A 19,617-nucleotide genomic window follows, 5' to 3' on the forward strand; every position below is an offset into this window, starting at 1 on the left:
TGTGTGTGTGTGTGTGTGAGAGAGAGAGAGAGAGAGAGAGAGAGAGAGAGAGAGAGAGAGAGAGAGAGAGTTTGTATGTGAGTATGTATGTGTGTGAATGCATTGTGTGTATGTGTGTGCATATGCATGTGTGCACTCGTGCGTGTGTTTCTGAACCCACTGCCCAAAGGAAGCTGAGGCCAGCTGTATTGCCTGGGAAAGTGTAGAAACTACTGATGCTCAGCTATGGCCTCAGAGCTTTGGTCTCAAGCCAGGACCAGGAAAGGCTGGGGTGGTCAGGCCACTTCCATCTCACAGAAGGGAACTGTCACATGTACTGTGGGGACTGAGGGCCCGAGGAACCCAGGAAAGGATGGCAGTGCTGTGTCTCGCTCTCTGAGAGCAGTCTGTCCATGTCTGAGGTGGGTTGGCATCTGACAGCACCCAGCCTGGTCTGTCCAGCCAAGATGAGGACTGCAGCTTAGCAGATCTGACAGCAGGGATGGGGTACTGGCCTTGGGGGTGAAGGGTACCATAGGCCGCAGGCAGGGGAGGGAGTGACAACTTAGGAGGTGATGCCTATTCCAATTCTGCCTGGCCCAACGCAGAAGTTTAAGGGACAATATGGAAATTCCTCTATGGCTGATGCTCAGAGCCATGACTGCTTGTCATCACCGTTACCCACAGCGTGGGACAAACGCTCTCTACCTGCCTGGATGCAAAGCCCCTGTCTTTTAAGGCACTCTTTGAAGGCTCGTTCATTAAGTTGAGTCCTTGTCCTGCTGTTTTCCCCTCTTTCAAAGAGGTCCCCATTACCCGTAAGTTGCAGCCTCTTCTTGAACCCCGTTTATGTGGACCCCACATCAGGCCATGCCAAGCCTTTCAGCTTTTAGGCCACCTGCTGCCTTCCATTACCATCAGGTTGTCCACACACGGCACTTTCTATAGGTATGCAGTCCCCGTCTGTCCTCTTTGCCTGATGACTCCCACTTGCCCCCAGGTCCTAGCATAGATGGCACCTCTTCCAAGAAGCCTTCCCTGAGCGCCTTATATGATCCCAAACAGCCCCTGTGCCTGTAGGCTCTAAAGGCTTTGTGAACAGATTCCCTGTGCAGCTGAGTCACAGGAGGTGGGACTGGGTTTCCCCTGGCTCTTCACCAGATTGCTCAGTACCTGCCCAGAGCAGGCTCCTGTTTACACAAGAAAAGCCTAGTGACCACAGTCAACCGAAGCGGGCGACTCTGGTTACCTTCTTCTTCATCTTCACATTTTTGAAAATGGCATGGACTCTCCAGGTCTTTGCAAACATGGCCCCAAAGGCAGTTGTATAGCCCACGGTGAGAATCCAGGTCCGGACCTAGAAGCCAAGACAACACAGGGGAATTAACATTTCCCAGGTGACTGACCACCTGGCAATGGAACGTAGGTGCTGGGGCCAGACACTTCGCCATGTGTGCTTGCGAGTCAGATTCTGATTTCATAGACAGCTAGGACCACTGGACGCTCGCCAGGTCCTGGACAGAAGGGGCAGAGGACAATAATCCTCTTCCAGTGGGCCTACAGCTCAGAGTGGGCCACTCACCCAGCAAGACACAGATATCTCTGCAGTGTTGAGCGGTCTCTGGGGAGGTGGGAACCAGGTGTCTTCCCTTTTGCTCCCTCCCATTCACTTAGCCAGACACTTGTTGGTTCATCTGTCTAGTCACACAACATGGACCGTGAGCCCACAGACAACCACCATTGATAACCAGGATGACTTAGAGGCTGGTCAATGAAGAAATCACTTTATAAACAAGGAAAGCTGAGGCCCATGGTGCTTATATATTTCCTCAGCCATCCACTAAAGGCCCTGTTAGGTCTTGCTACAGGGTGTGGCTGGGATCCCCTATCCTATACCTAGGGGTGGGGCTCCACTGGGGTCTCTGTGACACTCTGAATTTGCACTGCCCGCACACGTTCAAGTGTTGAGCTCTGTGTCTCCAGCTGCTGGCGCTGTTTGAAGAGACTGTGGACTTCTTAGGAGGAAGGGTCTTGAAGGAGGAAGTGGGTCCCTAGGGGCTGGCCCTTGAAGGTTAGACCCAAGTTATGACAAGTTAGAGTCACCATGGAAACAAACCTCTGGGCTTATCGGAGAGGAGGTTTTCTGATTAGGTTTGGACCATCAGACTGTGAGCCAAAATAACCCTTCCTCCCTTAGATTGCTTTTGTCAGGTAACTGCGATGGCAGGAGACACTCACAGCCTCGACACACATCAGAGTGAGTGTGTCCACCAAGGGACCAGCAGTCCCCTGGAGTTTGGATCGCACACTATCTGAAGGTGCCACAGAATGTGGGCATCTTTACAAAGGATGGGAAAGATGAAGCAATGCCATTCTCTTGACCTTGTTCTGTGGTTCTGTGGCTGAGAGTGATCTAATTTGGAGGCCACATGTCACTGGCCTGTGCCTGGCTTATTCACATGTCCTTTAACCTTTGTTCTCTTTAAAGCCATCATCACCAGCCCACTTATCTCTTTTGAGAAGGGCCAATTTCATTACGATTCAATAACATAAATTAAGTGAGTTAAAACTCGATGAGAGAAATTTAATCTGGCGTCTGGAAGCTGAAATGTGTTGCAGTGAACTAACTGAAAGCAAAGAGGACTAAAGGGCAGAATGCTCCAAAGACACTTGCTCTCTGGAGAGGCCAGCCCTGGCTGGCATCTGTGAACCTGGAATTAGGGAAGGGTCCCACCTTTGGCTTCCTGATGTAGGGTCTCGTTATATTCGAGCAATTTGTGCAAAAAGTGTGCTGTATGTGCTCCAGGCAGCTGGGTTCTGCCTAGAATGTGGGTGCACTGAAGGCCTGGTGTTTATGTGGCTGGGCCTTGGCTGTCCTGTGGAGTCTCCTGGATTGTCACAGGCACTGGTTGTCCTCTGTCCCTGGGGAAATCTCTGGATACTCACACCAGGTCTTCCCTGGATGGTCCTCCCTGAGCCTAATCCTGGGCTAGTTTTGATAATTGATCAGAACCATGCATATGACTGGATGTCCAGGCCTGGGAATCCCGGTCAGTCACTGATGCTGGGGCCGTCCTGGCTGGATGCATTGGCCTGACCAGCAGCCGAGAACAGAGCGGTGAGAAGGGCAGTAGAATCCCAGCAGAGTGGTCTCCACAGGCTGGCTCACCCTGGGTCATCCCAAAGTGACTCTGCCAGAGGGGAGGCCCATCATCTCTTCTCTGCCAGTATCTGGGATGGAAGATGCCAGGATGGAGCCTCCTCTGACCACCTAAGGCTATCCCTGGATGGCATCTTGACTCTCAGATTCCATCTTCCTCTGGGCTCTAAACCTGCATGTGCTGCTGGCATAGGCAGCCTCAGTGGCAAGTACCTACCCTGTAAAACCCTCAGTTCCGCAGCCAGGCTGAGCCTATGGCTCTTTCCTGAGCTGCCACTTCCTCCTCAGATGCAGGGAGTCTTTCTACCACACACTTATCATTCATATTAGAGACCTGAGAACTACTCCAACCCCTTCCTGCCCTCACTCTTCTGTTTCTTCTACAGGCGTGACTCACGTGCTGACAGTCCTCAGCTACCTCAAAGAGAAACCCCACAGGACAAAGCAAGCAAGTCAGCAGACCCCACTTCTGTCCCTTCAAACAAAAATATCCCACTAATTTCTACTAGACTTGAATTTACTAGTAAGCCAGGTGGGGGTCTCTTGTGTAGCCTCTTTAGTTAGAGTTAAAAGAATGCAGCATTTCTGGTAGGGCCACCAGAAGGCTCCTCTGCCCCACCTTCATCCTGCTACTGCCTGTGATGAGCACACAGTCCCTTATAAACAAGGGAAAGAAGCTAAAGTTACCCGCAGGACTCAACCCTGCACACTGGGCCAGGGCTGCTTGGCTCCTAGGGGCTTGAAGGAAGGGACACATGCTAGCACATCCCACTCTGGAGTCCTGCTCTTCCACAGCTGGTGCTCAAGGATGAGGTTTCTGGTCCTCCATAATATCCGATGCCTGGTCTCCAAGGGACTCCACCACAGAATGGCCCCAGGGACCGATGATCTACAACTTCTTTAGGTGTGGGCTGGGGAGGTGTTGTCATGACGACACCGTGGCCTGGCATGTTGTGTTCCACAGACATTCGCCAGGGTCTGTTCATTGTGTGTACGTGTCTGCATGCACACAATGCTTTGAGTGAGGCAGTGAAGATTTCTCCTGTCTCAGGCAGGGTGCTGCATGCTGAGCCTGGCTCCTCTGAGTGCCCACCGAGAAGCCCCCTGGCTGGACTGGCTTTTAACAGTAGTCTAGCAACTGGGGACTCCTGGCTAGAGCGTCCACACAGGTCCCCGCTGCGTCACTCTTCCTGCACTCGTGGCCTGCCCTGAGGCTCTCCACACTGCAGGTGGCAGAGGCTCACAGCAGCTTGGCTTGTCTCCAGCCCAGTTCTAGCAGAGCGAGGCCACAGCAGGTCACAGTTGCCATGGAAACACCTGCACCAAAACTACCAGCACCCTCCCTGGGCTCCCAGCTTTTCAGCTATTCACTCTGCCTCCTAGGTATCCTTCTAGAAGTGACCCACCATCATCCTAAAAGTCCATCATTCATTCATAGGTGATTCACTCATTCATTCAGAAGTGGCCCACCATTATCTTAAGAGTCCGCCATTCATTCATTCATAAGTGATTCACTCATTCGTTCAGAAGTGGCCCACCATCATCCTAAGAGTCCATCATTCATTCATAAGTGATTCACTCATTCATTCAGAAGCATCAATTGAATCTTACTGTGAGGCAGGGACCCAGAGCTTTAATGCATGTTCTCATTTCACCCTTACAACCCTAGTAGAGCCCCACGTTTACAGAAGACTGAAGGGACTAAGGCTCAGAGATGTTAGTAGCTAAGAAGTCATGTGGTGGGGTTTTGGACAAAGACATTTGCCAATGGTCTCTCTAAAACACTCTAGGGATACACTAGAAATGAATGAATATACAAAACCCACTCAAGTATGTTCCAGAAAGGGTAGGTTTTGTGGTATCTCGAATTTCCTTTCAATGATCCAAACATTTCTCTGGGATACTTATTTGGCAGGCAGAACTTACTTGACTCATTGACCTGGTTTCCTGGTAAAAGCCAGGCGACAGCTCAGTAGAAGTGGCTCTGAAAGCCAGACTGACTCAGTTTGGTCCCTGGCACCCACATGGTAGGATAGAGGGGACTGCCATAGAGTCCTCTGATCTCACCGTTGCATGGGGGTACCCCTGTGGTCTCCTGGTGTTTGGAGCCTGACCCTAGCTAAGCATTGCAGGGCTCTGGGCAGAGTGGTAGTCCTGGTGGCCTACCTCAGGGTTGGCAGGAAGGGCTACACTTGGGTAAAGCAATGTTGGTGGTGTTGAATTCTGGGGTGGAGTGGGCTTGTGGGGGGATTACACAGAGCTGCTGGCTTGCTTCCACCTCTGGCTTATCTAAGGGGCACAGCCGGTCCTGTGGGACTTGTTGTCTACCAGGCCTTTGGGGCCTCTCTGTACATCTCTCTCTCTCTCTCTCTGTGGATTGCTCCCTCGTTTCCCACGCCCTGGCCGAGGTTCTTGCCTAGACTTCTTGAGGCTTCCAGCGTAATTTCCCTTGTCACCTGCCTGGCTCTCACTCCAGCTGTCAGGGCTGGGGTTCCTGGGCCAGGTGGGCTTGTCATTTGTGAGCCTGTATTCCCCTCCCCCAACACCAGGGCTTTGCCCACACCCAGCAGCATTCCCAGGGACTGTGTGCCCACAGGGGCCCTGTTGCTATGGTGACTCTACTTCTGACAGTGTCCAGGGAGACAGCACCACGGAAATGGAGCTGGAGCTACTTGCAGGACTTGCTGAAGCTGGCATTGAAGGCTGGGAAGGTTCCAGAAAGCATCTAGGGTGGGGGATGGGAGCTGAGTGCGGCTGCCTCCACAGCAGCATCAGCTCTGTGTGTACTCGCATGCTCACATGTGTCCCTGTGTGGGCTCTAATGGCCTTCCTGAGCAGAGGCCTGGTCCCCAGGGAGGTCTGACCCTAGGGTTGACATGGCTTCAGGCTGAGCTGCTGTCATGGTCCATATTAAAGTCTGAAGGGCAGCAGAGGGCCATGTGTGGGGAGGCAGAACAGAGTGATCTGGTAAACTGGTAAGCTTGTTCACGATGGAGGTTGACTTCGGGGCCCACCTCATCCCCTGGCTCTGGGGGTGTCGCTGGGGGTTGTAGCCAGCATGGTAGAATCAGGACAGTCTAAAGAGCACTCGTGCCCTTTAGCCTCACTATAGATTATCGAAACAGTGGACCCTGGGAAAGGAGAATTTCTCCAGGAGTCCCATGCTGGGAGAAGGAAAAGGCCTCCGCCAGAGAATTGTCTCCTGGAAAGAGATTTGGCACAGTCCTAAGAACTTAGCCCACCTCATAGGAAGAGACAATGATGGGTCAGTGGTGGGAGGGGCCGGACCTTGACTAGGAATGTTCAGATGTGCCATGCTCTGTAGCCTTGGCTGTCCCGAAACTCGCACGGTAGACCAGGCTAGCCTCGTAGAGAGCTGCCTGCCTCTGCTGCTCGAGTGCTGGGATTAAAGGTGTCCACCACCACCGCCCTGTCTCTATTTAGCTTTTTAAGAAAAGGCTTATTTAGTTTTTGTTTTATGTGTATATGTGTGTGCCTGCGTGTACGTATGTGTACCACATGTGTACAGGTGTCCATGGAGGCCTGAGAAGGCCACTGGATCTTCTGGAACTAGAGAGCATGTGGATGTGACCACCAGTGTGGGAATTGCAAATCAAACCTAGGTGCTCTGCCGGAGCAGCCAGTGCTCTTAATAGCTGCACCATCACTCCAGCTCCTCCACTTAATCCTCCCTCAGGACCCCGGAGACAGGCTTGGATCTCTATGTTCCTTTTTCTAATGTGGCCACATTGACTACATCTCTTTTTCCTGCTTTTTAAAAACTATTAATTCAGCTGTTTTAACTGGGTTTTTGAGGACAGGTGGCTGAACTTGACTTTTTTGGGGTGTAGGGTGTGCCCCCCTAAGTTTGATAACAAAGTGGCACATTGGGATGCTTTCCTCTCCTCTCCCATGTTGTCACTCCACTGTCTCACTTAACCCGCCTCTGCCCCTACCCTGAGAGAGAGCTGTTACGCCCATTTTACAGAGGACAAAAATGAGACTGAGTTTCAAGCTCTGGGCTCAGGACAGCCTTAGCCCTCATTTTCCTCTCGCATCCCACCTCCTGCTCCCTGTTTGCTCACAGGTATGGGGAGGCCAGGCCAGCAGGTCCAGAGAGAAGACAGAGCTCAACTCTAGACATCAGTAGGCTTCTTGCAATAGCAAGTTGCGCAAGCCCCGCCCCCCCCCCAAACTGAGGTGGCATTTGGGCTCAGTTGCCAAGAGTATCCAGTCCCTCTTCTGAGGGACAGAGAGGATCATTCTGGAAGTGACCCCAGTCATACATTCAGGGTGAACTGGTTCATTCCGGAGGAGGCCGTTTCTCCTGCAGTCACATGTAGAGTCCCTCCACACAGTTCCCACTGCTGATAAAGGAATTCTGGGCAAGGGAACTGCCATTTCCACAGCCCTGGAGCTCAGGCGCAGGTCGATTTGTAAAGCGCGTCATGATTTATTCATGCCGCCTCCCCGGGCTTCCCGGGACGACCTTCCTCTCACACAAATGAGTGCGACTCCCAGAATAGAATGTCAGGCTTCATTAAGGAAAAAGCCCCAGTGTGTGTGTGTGTGTGTGGGGAACGGTCCTTTCTTTCCCTGCTCCCTAGCTCCCTGGCCTGTCATTAGCACTTGGCAAATTCAGGTCAAATTCCAGAAAACCCCAGCTGTGAAGTGCCGTGGTGGAGGGTGGGATGCAAGGGTGACCTGCTTGGAGGGCCGAACTCTGAGAAGGGACTCCCCGGAGGGCAGCTCTGGAAATTTCTCCCCCAAGATTCAGCTCCCCGCTGGAGGCACCCTGGTGGCAGTGCCAAGGGGCAGCTGCAGAAACGGGGTGGGGAGGGTGGGAGGGAGGGGTACAGTTCTTCAGTAGACTTGAGGGGAAGAGACAGGTCCTTTACTCTCGCGCAGGTTAGAAGTCACCAGGAGAGCCCCAGTTCATTATTGTTATCGTGGGTCTTGAACTTGGGGAGGGGCTCTAAGCCCTTTAGGGTGGGAGTGGAGGATGTTTTTGCTCTTTCCCAGGTATTCAGTGAAGTGCCTCAGGGCAGCCCAGGATCCAGCTACCCCACCCACCCTATGAGCTCAGCATGGACAAAGACAGTGTCCAAGAAAGGCAAGGTACTGCTGACTCAGGAACAGTGGGGGTGGGGCACTGCCACCTGGAGCTTAGGATTTTCCAGTGCTGCCTCACAGTGATCCTAAAAGGTTTGGCTCACGGTGTGTGTGTGTGTGTGTGTGTGTGTGTGTGTAAGGCACATGTTTTAGGTTCTTCTCCAGTGTAGCCTTCACTCCCCACTTCTACCCCTCTCGTGGCTGGGCAGTGGGTAACCTGAAGCTTTAAGCAGTGGCTTTGCAGAGGACCCCCGCCTTGCTCTCACACCCAGAGGAAGCAGTCACAAGGAAGGGCTGCCTACCCATCACCCATCAATACTGATGCTCTGATCCACCCTCCAGCTATTTGAGGTACACAGTTGGACCACTGACTGCCCTAAAGGGCTGTACAGAACCCAATGCCTCACTCAGTTCTTTTGCTGTTGGTTTTTGTTTTGTTTTGTGAGAATTCACATTAAAAAAACAAACAAACAAACAAACAAACCCGAGCTTGGTGGCACATGCCTGTGATCCCAGCACTGGGGAAGTGGAGATGGGAGGATCTCTGCGGGGCTTGCTGGCTAACCAGTCTAGCCTAGCTGGCAAGTCTCAAGTCCGGGTGAAAGACCCTGTCTCAAAGGATGGCTCCTGAGGAACAACAGCCAAGTTTGACCGCTGGCTTCCATATGCACTGACACACACCTGCACATATACACACCTGCACGCACATCCTCACATTTCCACCTGCCACTCACATGCACACATTCACCTGTACACATAAACACACACCTGCACAGTCACAAACCTACCCATTTGCACTTATAGTCATGTGTACATACCCACTGACACACACACACACACACACACACACACACACACACTTCTTACTCCATCCCCCATATACACACATGTACACACATATGCATCAATGGGCACACACACATTCACATTCCTTCCTTTACATTTCCTACAAACACACACACACACACACACACACACACACACACACACACATACACACACACTTACAGAGGGGATGATTTTGGGAAAAATACTTCGTAACAGATTTCTGGCTTGAGCAGTAATGAAAAGATTGGTTTGAAACATCACTGACAGAGGAAACAAGATGGCAGCTTTCCTCCAACTCCAGGTCACCACACCAAAGGTAGCAGGTAAAGGATGTGCCCCCCCACCCCCACCCCCCGCCCCGGGGCTGATGCTTTTGCTCCTGATGGGAGGTCAGCCATTCCCCCTGCCCCCCCTCCCACCCCCAATGCGATCTAGTATTTTTGATCCTTTCTGCTGTGGCTTCATCTAGCAGTGGCCTTTCTCAGCTGGGCGGCACACCTATTGGCCCAATCTGGTTGTTTCTTGGCCATTATAGTGTTTCCACACAGCTGTGTCTGATGACAAGGTCACTGAGAGATCTTTATATCACACATCACTGGCATATACATAAGGGCTTACCGTGCAGAGCGTTTCAAAAGTCTTTTCTGAGACGAAGGATCCATCGAGGCCGAAGAGGAAGATGGATGCGTAGGACAGCATCCCGCCTAGGATGATGAGGTTGTTCATGTAGGGGCTTGACATTTTGATCAGCCTGGTGGGGAAGAGGCACTCGGTTACACAGGCGTCTTCCAAGCACTCGGGTGAGCCCTGTTGCTAAGTCTTCAGCAGTGCGGGAGCCCAGAGCCGGTCCGCTTTCAGGCTGATGCCCCACTGCTTCTAGAGAGGACCCTACAGCTGCAGGGAAGGGACACTTGCCACAACAGCTTCATCTACTTGAATTTTCAGTTTACAGGGTTGGGAATACAAATCCCAATCGAGCGATTGTAGTGAGGAGGGTGGTCCCCACAGCATACTCCCCTGCCCGAGGGGGGCATGCCACAGAGTCCTGCAGTGAATCTTCAGGGTTGCTCGGAGACTGCACTCCCCTTGGCACAATCAGAAAGCTCCCACTGTTCCACACGCAAGAGGGGATGGGGTAGCAAGCAACACTTCTCCCAGTCACAACCCTTACCCCAGGAACTGGGCAATGGGGCTCCATGCCATCTTCTACCTTACTGTCACCAGACCATGAGTGGAGGCATTCCTGTCACTCCTAAACATAAGACTATTTCTCTTCCTCCAGGGATCCTGCTGTGGCCTCCAAGTACCCCGCAAACCAAGGCTGAGTTAAGTCCTGAGAGGGCTCAAATTTTTAGCTAACTCAGGGTACCTGGCTCCCCAACCACAACTGTCTTGGAAGGGTTCCTTTGTAGCCTGTAGCTATGGCCAATTGTTCCCCAAACATTTTCTTTGTGTTCTGCAGTTCTATGAACGATTCAGGTTGAGGATCAGAGGCCGTCCTGGAGGAGGTAGTTTGCAGAATTGTGAGTAGGAAGAGAAAAGGGAGGGAGATTTAGTCCCCACATTTCTGCAGATTTTTTTCAAGGGCTGAACCATCCAGATAAATCATTCTGTTAATTTCTCCAGGAGGCCACGAGGGGGAGGTTAAAGAATCAATCTAGTGAGGCAGTTTTCAGCTCTGATGGGATCGCCTTAGACACGCAGGAGGGCTGTACAACACTGAGAAGTGACTATATGCCTAAGCCTTGAGCCAAATGCTGCCAGGTGCAGCCCTCACTCAGAACTGGGTCTAGTAGCTGGGCAAATTGCAGGTGGATAGTAGGAGACACCAGGTGAATTGCATTTATTCTTCAGGAAATGGGCTTGACATAAACAATTACTTAAACAAACAAACAAACAAACAAACAAACAAGCAAACCCTCGGAGCTCAAAGGCTCTGAGATCCTCCTTGGCAAGCAGAAAGAGAAGCAGAAACCACAAAGCCCATTCCTTGGCATTACCCTGGTCCCTACCAGCCTGTGGGTCATGTGATGTGGCTTCAGGGACAGTGGCTAGGGCTCCCCCAGCGTACACGTTTCCAGCTTTGGTCTAGTCTTTCTTATGACAGGGCAGGAGCTGGGTTCAAAGATTTACCATGGACACTGGCAAAAGTGGCTGCCTGGCCAAGATCAGGGAGTGGTGGCCTGGCTACCTACAGACAGCGGAGCACAGGGGCGTCAAGTGAGCTCCCCTGATTTCCTGAGGAAGAGTGGAGGGCACTCAAGAAACTGAGATAGAACCAAAGGGGTGGCTATGTCACTCATGGACAGCAGAGCATGAGGGTCATGCAAAGGGGAAAATGAGATGATGTGAGGGAGGGAGTCTCTGCCACTGGACCTCACTAGGAAAAAAGCACTTCCTTTCTACCTGCCATGCCTAAAGGTGCTGGGAGTAGGCCTGAGGAGCTGGGGACTCTGGGATCTTCTGGGTCATTGCGCCTGAATTAACTCAAGGTGTATGAACAGGTCCAGAGCTCGAAGAAGGTCCATGGGCTTGGGCTTACCATTTCCACTTTATTTAACTCAACCTCCCAGCAGTCCAACTGTCTGTACGCCCCCCCCCCCCCCCCGTGTATGTGTGTCCTTCCCAAATTATCTTAGCAACTGGGCAGCCACATTTCAGGTGCTCTGCCCCCAAAATATTACACCGTGCACCAGGAGAACCTGCTGTGCTGTGAGCCTATGGTGGAGCAAGGGGCTGACCCATGGCTTCTCCCAGTATAGGGCAGGGCTGCTTACTTCTGGTTCCGGTTCTTGATGTTGAAGAAGAGGAAGGCGCTGGCCATGATCATGCCAAGGATGGTGAGAGCTGACAGGATACTGTACAGTGGGAGGGAGATCTTCCGCAGCTGCTCCAGGATGATGGTCTTGTCCTTGGGTGGCTCCGACCCTGCAAGGTCAAGGAGGAGCCATCGGATCCCAGTGCCGTCACCTCACAAGGACATTTGGCCTCTGTGCCCTTAATATCTAGCCAAATGCAACACATGGACCCCACACCAGGCTCATCTACCCACTGGGTGAGAGGATCTAGTGGCTGGCCAGTCTGCCCAGCAGGTGCCTGAGCCAGGACTTATTTCTTTCTCTAAATAGAATCAATAAGGGATCTGTGATGCATTTAACAGCCATTAGAAGACTAGAATTTGATTTGGTCTAATTACACTGTTGAAAAGCCATCACCATTTATCCCCAAAGGTAACCACGGCTGGGAAGGCAGAGGCGCCGCCGGGTGCCACTGGGTGGGGGCACAGTGAAAAACTTGGCACGAGCCTCAAGGACTCCACTCCTACCTGAACATGATAAACGATCTGTCTCACCAGGGCAGACACCCCGCCTGTCAATTCTAGGGTGACAGATATGTGCTCTGGCTGCAGATTCTCAGCCTCAAGGTCATCATCACAAAATCTCTTTGGTTTTCTGTTTCCTAAGACTGGCTAACCATGGGAGGTGGAAGCAACCTCCCCGGCACACAGAGCCCGGGCCAGGCTGAAGCTGTGGGGTTCTGTTTCTCTCTGTGCCTGCCAGGCTGCCTGGCTCATTCTTCAAGGGCACCAGGAACTCAAGGGGTGGGGACAGAGACTCAGAGCAAATGTATCATCCTGCCAGCTCGCCCTGCTTAGGTTACCTTCTATGGCTTGGTCTGAGATGAGGGAGGCAGGAGAACCCCTACCCTGGCTTCCTGAAAACACTATCTCAGGTCAGGTGTCTGCTATGGAATTATGAACTTTCGAGACCTTTCTCTTCATTGGCTAGATGCAGGGGAGTGGCCAAGGCTCGAGCCCTGTTGGGGATGCTGGTGACCTCAGTTATGCCTCCGTTTCTAGGAGACAAGCCAGGATCCATGAGGAACAGGCAGAGCAGCAGCCAGGGTGGAGAACAAACTCACTCACCTATTGGCCTGGAGCCCTGGGCTGGCAAGTTCAAATGTGCTTAGAAACACATGTCAATGTGAGACAGCGGGGGCCTCCATGTAAGAGACCTAGAAACACTGTTGTTGTTGTTGTTGTTGTTGTTGTTGTTGTTTTTAATAAAAGGATCTAGGGACCTTCCAGAGTGTGAAGGAAAAGCCTCGAGGAGAGAGGGAGGGAGGGAGAGGGGTGGGGAAGGCCCCAGGCAGAGACAGACAGACAGCATTTTCCACTTGCAGAAGCCAGAACTTCATGTCTAGAAACTTCCTCCTCATCCCCCACCATCACCACCACCCAGAATGTGCTGAGCCTGGCTCAGGAGTCTTCCTGTTCCCAAACTGAAGGGCATTTCCGAGGCTTCCTGGCTGGAAACAGGCCCCTCTCAGGACCCCGAGGCTTGGGTCAATGCGGATATAATTACTAGTGAGTTTGGCCCATCAGTTAGCTACAACTCCACCATCTCCTTCAATACCATCTCCCCACATGCAACTTCTGTACTCTGTCTTCCCTCCCTACCAAATGGCACCTTCACCAAGTACATGTCAGCTAGAAGAGGCACGGTAGCATTGTGGGAACGCCGGACAGATGTGCTAGATGGGGCCCTGAGTTTTATTTTCATTCATTCCTCGCTCATCCATCCGCCATTGATAATTACCATCCGTCAGTCAGGGATGATGCTGTGTATCAAAGCTGCATAATGAACAAGGTACAGTCTCTGCCCTCAGGGGTTGGGGAGGAGCTTACATACAGCCTCGGGGAAAGAACAGAGCAACAGGAACAGGAGGTAACCCCAGTTTCTGAATGCTGGCTGCACGGTGTTTTGGAGATGAGAGAGATGAAAGATGCAGACTTTAATGTATGGGCTCTTAGCTCATCCACACACTGTAAATAAGATAAATACTAGACCTTTTTCACCTGCCCATCCATCACCCTTATGGGTGGTGGGCTGAACAGCCTTCTAGGCATTTTGTGGCTTCTAGAGCTAGTAAGTGGCTTGCTGGCAGGACTGCGTGCCAGATCTGCCTGATTCTAAAACTTGCCGCTGTGCGAACAGTCCCTGGGGATGCAGGCCAGGGGGTGGGCTAGCCTCAGGCATAGGCTAACCCAAGTACCCAACAGGCAGCAGAGACGGACCCCTGGGCTGGAGTCTGGAGATGCTTCCTGATGTCGGGGGTGAGGTGGGGTGGGAGGCAACTGTTGGAGGATGGGAAGAATGGTTGATGAGGAGGAAGGCCCTCTGGGGCACAGCACGTGACAGCCACCAACGTGATCCGACATTGGAGGCACTGAAGCAATGTGGAGGGGCAAATCTGTGAGAGGAAACGGAGAAGTGCAGGGAGGCCTCCCTCATGGTGGCCTCGAGGCCACCGAACAGAGCAAGGCCCCTCTCTGGTCACTGGGACCACAGAGAAAACTTGTTTTGCTGTAGGCTGTGTCTTTGTAAACATTCTGTGCTTGACTTTTTCCGTCTGTTATCTTCCCCAGGGCTTGGTACAGAACCTGGGCCTCCTGTGTGCTGGGCCAGCACCCTACCGGGAGCTCAGTACCCAGAATCTTTATTCCAAAAGCCCCCGCCCCCACTCTGTCCAGGAGTGGCCAGGCTTTGAGTGGAGATCAGGGCTGTGGAGGTTAGGATGGGCTGCGTCCGTCACTGTCTGTGTGCAATGGGGTAATACCATCCCTGAGCTGTTTTCTTAAATGTATAAGAGGACGTGTTCACCCATTTTCAGTGTGTGAGTGAACTGTAACGTGCTGCTCTGTGCTTGGTGGTGGGGTGGGATGTCCAACAGTGCATGCTCACTGAATCTCTGCAGTGCTCTATAGATCCAGTGCATAGAGGGACAGGATCAAGTCTAAACCAAAGGCTCCATAAATAAAAGTGCTCTGTCTAGTGGTCTCCAAGGCACAGGAAAAAAATTCCCGATGGTCTAAATAAAAACGTTCTGGGTGCTATAGACTTCTGGTTTTCTCCACTGCTACCCAGAGACCATGCTGCCCATGCAGTCTACCTACCCATGCATCCATGCATGCATGTGTGTATCAATTCAACTATGCACTCACCACATCTATCCACCCACTATTATTCATCCATATTTTTTTTGTGTGAGCATCTATCCATCTACCCAAGCATGCATATTACATGCACCCATCATTTATCCAGGTACCCATGGACCCATGCATCCATCCATTTATTCATATATTTACACACCCATCCATTTCTCCATATATAAACCACCCACCTTCCCAACTCATTTCCAGGCTCTCATCTGTCCTGTCCATCGACTCCTGCATGCAGCCACCATTAACCAACCTATTCATTTATCTTTCCATCCACTCATCCACCTACCCACACACTCATCCATATCCACCCACTCATCACTTACCCACCTATTCACCTGTACATCTATGTATGCATCCATTAACCCAGGAATCCACTAATGTTTTAGGTGGTTTTTTCCCCCCATTAAATATCATCAAACCTCTAACTCTGGCTGATAACAGGAATTTAGAGTGAAATCCGACCCAGAAAGGGGTTCACGGTCCCTTCCGTGTAAAGTAATGGTGGTGATAGAAGAGTCAGAAACAAAAGACAAAAGAACAGAAGCAAATACAAGGGGGATATTGGCTCCCAAGTTCCACAGGTTCACCCAGGATTTGAACCCCACAGAATGAGCAGGGTCTGTGTTCAGCGAGGGAGTGGATGTGCTAAGGATGCTCTCTTGACCCCACAAAGCCAACATGGGAGACTCTGAGCACCTCCGATGTGGGGTGCCCTTCAGGAAGTGGGCAAGCCTTACCCTGGAACCTGATGGTGTCGTTGATGATCTCCAGTGTGTCAGCCACCGCGTTGTACTCGCCCACCTTTACCTCTCTGCTGTCTGTGGACAACAAGAGACAGTTGCTGGTCAACCCGGGCTCCCAGGCTTGTGTCTGGTGACTCTCACGGGCCCTGGCTGTGTTCTTCTCCAGTTAGGATCACAAAGCTTGTAGCTGGTCTGGGTTGAAACCTCAGCAGAGTGCTCATCCTGTGCTGTACAACCAACCCATAGATGGGGGCCCCATCTCTTCCAAAATAGACTCTGCATGGTCATTGCTTCTTCTTGCTCAGTGGGTAGAACCTTCCCTTCTGCCTTTCTCTTGCTTGGTTGGCTTTCCCTCAGGGCAACATGGACTATCCCTTCCTCTGCCCTGGGACAATGCAGCGGCCCACTCCCTCAGTGCCAGCCCCCAGCTCCCCTGAACTTTATTCCACTTCCCCTGGGCTGCATCCACAATCTTTTGGAGTCCCTGATGAGTGAGGACCCCAAAACACTGTGGGCATGATTGCATCAGCTGAAGGTAGTTGGGATCACCTCCTCCTTTACTTTGGACAAGACCATCCTGAGAATGCATCCTGAGGTGGAACTGGGCTGGTCCAGAAGCCACATGGCTCTGCCGTGCCATGTGAAGTGGTACCCATTGCTTTTGTTTCCCTGCATGCTTGTGTTTTCCCACCTCATCGGCGAACCCTGCATGCCTTCATCCTCATCACTCTCCTTGACTTTAGTTCACTGTCTTGGCCATTGTCAAGGATAAAAATGGTGGCAACTGGCTTAGGAAGGTGGTAGGAAAAAGAAGGTTTCCTTTTTCTAAGTGACACAGAGCACTGGGTAACAAATGGGAGATGAATGGGGGTGAGATAAGCACCCCAGAGTCTGGTGTAGATGACAGGGGCCTTAAGGGGTCATTTTATGAGTGGGGAATACAGACAGGGGTCACACGTTGGAGGGATGTCTTGAGGCCGGGGTGCTAGTGGATCTGCTAGGTGAAGATGCCCATGGGCCTGGAGCCCAGGGCAAAGGTGAGTCAGGGACTTCTGCATGCAAGGTGGGGAGAGTCTCATCCCCAGAGAAAGCCCAGCAAGATGAAGGGATTAAGTGCAGCATTGGGAGCACTGGCCTACAGCAACAGGAAGACAGCAAAGGATGAGAAGCCAGAGGCCACCAGTAGACACACCAGTATCCAGGGAAAGGGGCAATGTGACCATAAAGTGGGCAGATGTCCCATGCCACTGAGAGACTCGTATAACCAGTCCCTTGAGTTAGGGCTGTGGACTTGGTGTCTGGCAGAGTTAAGCAGAGTTAGGGGAAGGTGGGGTCACACAGAAGGGACAGGTGACAAGGGGTATGAGAGTGGAGCCCCCAGGGCAGAGCAGGGCTTGAGAGGTTGGAGGTATTGTGGTTTGATACGGCTGAGTATGTCCCTAGAGGTTTGTGTGCTGGAAACTTGGTTCCTGTGTGACAGTGTTCAGGTGGTGGGATCTTTAAGAAGAAGCCTGGTGGGAGGCATTTAGATCCATTGGAAATGACCTTTTCTAACCACATGGTTGCCATTCTAAAGGGGTTGTAGTTTCTTCCTGTGAGAGTGAGTTGATGGAAGGGTGCCTGTTGAACTGTGTGCTAAGCAAGCCTCTTTTCTTTAAGAAACACCTAGCCTCTGGGATTTTGTTACAGTAACAGAAAATGATCCAACAGCGGCTGGATACAAGCTTCTTTATGTCTTTTCTTTGTTTAGTACCCTCTGTGTGTGGTGAAGGATTCTTACTGCCCCACTGACAATAAAACCCTAGTCCTGAGTTGGCCATGGTTTGTTGAAGGCTCCAGTGGCACTGGGAACAATCTTACTCTTCTTGACTGCAGGCTGCCTTGATGATATCTCTGGGTGACAGCTCTGTGCAGAGTGGCTGGGTCCCTGGCTTCACCACCAGAGAAGCATTTCTACTGTTCTAGGGCCCACCGAAGGGCAGGTGGGTTCCCAAAGCTGCCGACTCCAGCCAGCCAAGTGCCCAGGGAGATGGTCTAGCCAGAGGTATGTAAGCCCCACTTACCCCCTATAAGCATACAGGAAGCAGGCTAGGGAACCCCTTAGGCCACACTTCTGCCTGCTTCCTAAACTTCAGGGAAAGAAGACTATAGAAGTCATGAGCGGGGCCGGGCACACTGTGCAGGTGGCTCCTGCTTGCTTGGGTCACCTAGGTCTTAAATGTCATATTTACACACTCTGTCGGAGGCTCCAGAGTCCCCGCTCTCACCTTTTGAAGTCCTCAGCCTCACAGGCTCCCCAATCAGCTCCCAGGGGCAGGAGGAGGAAGCCCTGATTTATTTATTCAGCCCCAGGGGGAGGCAGCACATGAAATATGCAGGCCGATCGGAACAGATCATCAGGATCCGGGAAGTGGCACCACAGGGTCCCCACGGCGCCCACAGCCACACAACCCACCCCTCAGACTCACATACCCGGCTGCACGCGCTGTCCCATGGCACTGAAGTAAAATTCAACCTCCCACAAAGACCATAATCAGCATAATTTCTCCCAGGAGGTAATACCCAGAGGCTCCAGGAGCCTGCAAGTCTCTGTATTTAGTGCTTGAAAGCCATGACTTAACTTTCCTGTCCAGAGAGGAGAGACAGGCCTCAGACGGGCACAGGGAGGGCTTGAAGTCACGTAGGGTAGCACCCAAGGAGCACCTGGCAGGGCTCCCCTGCTTCAGCTTCAGGGCACTCCTGCTCATGCTGATCAGAGCTGCTCACCATAGGCAGTACAAAGCCAAAGTTACTCCTACACCCTGGACTAAGGCAGTCCCGGACATCTTTGGTTTTTTTTTTTTTTAATTTTTATTTTATTTATTTATTTATTTATTTATTTATTTATTTTTTTGAGACAGGGTTTCTCTGTGTAGCCTTGGCTGTCCTGGACTCGCTTTGTAGACCAGGCTGGCCTCGAACTCACAGCGATCCGCCTGCCTCTGCCTCCCGAGTGCTGAGATTAAAGGCGTGCGCCACCACGCCCGGCTTCAATCCCGGACATCTTTGATGTCACAAGAGGTGTTGCTCCAGGTCTCTAAGTTACATCACGGCCTATAGTCATTCAACTAATGTCAGGCACCTGCAATGGGCCAGCCCTGTGCTGGGAGCTGGAGATGCAAAGATGTAACACGTACAGTGTGCTCTGATGAGGTGCTGTGTGCCTGCTGCCTCAGTTCTAGGAGGACTGCAAGTTTGGGGTCAGCCTTGGCTACATAATAAGAGCCTCTCTCAATATCGGCAATAAGGACAGCAACAAATAAAAACAGGATCTCCAAGGGTTGGGGATAGAGCCTAGTGGTAGAGCCTTTGCCAAGCACAGGAAAGGCTCTGGGGTTGACCTCCACAATGACAATAACAAACAAACAATACATTTTATTTAGAAATCACAATCTGTGTACTTTCCGAGTCGCTGTGAAGTTCACAAGCTGGACATAGACCAAGGGTCTTGGCAGTGGCTTAACGAACAGGAAATGGTAGCTAACCCACACAGAGAGGGAGCTTTTGCTCTGTCCTCAGGCACTCTGCCTGTTCTCTTACTGCAGTGGATGCCTCCAGTTTCCATGGTGGCTCTTCCCGCCCTCTGCATCCCCAACCGAGTTTATTTTATCTTTTAACATAGTCTCACTAACTTGCGAGGCTGGCTTTGAACTTGTAAGTTTCCCAGGCTGGCCTTGGATGTGTGGTCCTCCTGCTTCTGCCTCCCTGGCAGCTGGGATTATAGGTATATACGAGATGCCTGCCCCTTTCTG

General features: G+C 51.7%; 1 protein-coding gene across 1 annotated transcript in view; it reads right to left on the reverse strand.

The window, feature by feature from the left end:
• GABBR2 (gamma-aminobutyric acid type B receptor subunit 2) overlaps positions 1–19,617 on the reverse strand; it is a gene marked incomplete at its 5' end in the record, with an annotated part of 337,733 nt that overhangs the window by 61,904 nt on the left and 256,212 nt on the right. The window contains 4 exons of the mRNA XM_084784329.1: positions 1,229–1,336; positions 9,698–9,830; positions 11,857–12,007; positions 15,821–15,901. Coding sequence (XP_084640455.1) covers positions 1,229–1,336; positions 9,698–9,830; positions 11,857–12,007; positions 15,821–15,901 — 473 coding nt within the window. The remainder of the gene's footprint in view (positions 1–1,228; positions 1,337–9,697; positions 9,831–11,856; positions 12,008–15,820; positions 15,902–19,617) is intronic.

This window comes from Acomys minous (genome assembly GCF_964271855.1).
Source record: "Acomys minous genome assembly, chromosome: 1".
In the NCBI taxonomy this organism is placed as follows: domain Eukaryota; kingdom Metazoa; phylum Chordata; class Mammalia; order Rodentia; family Muridae; genus Acomys; species Acomys minous.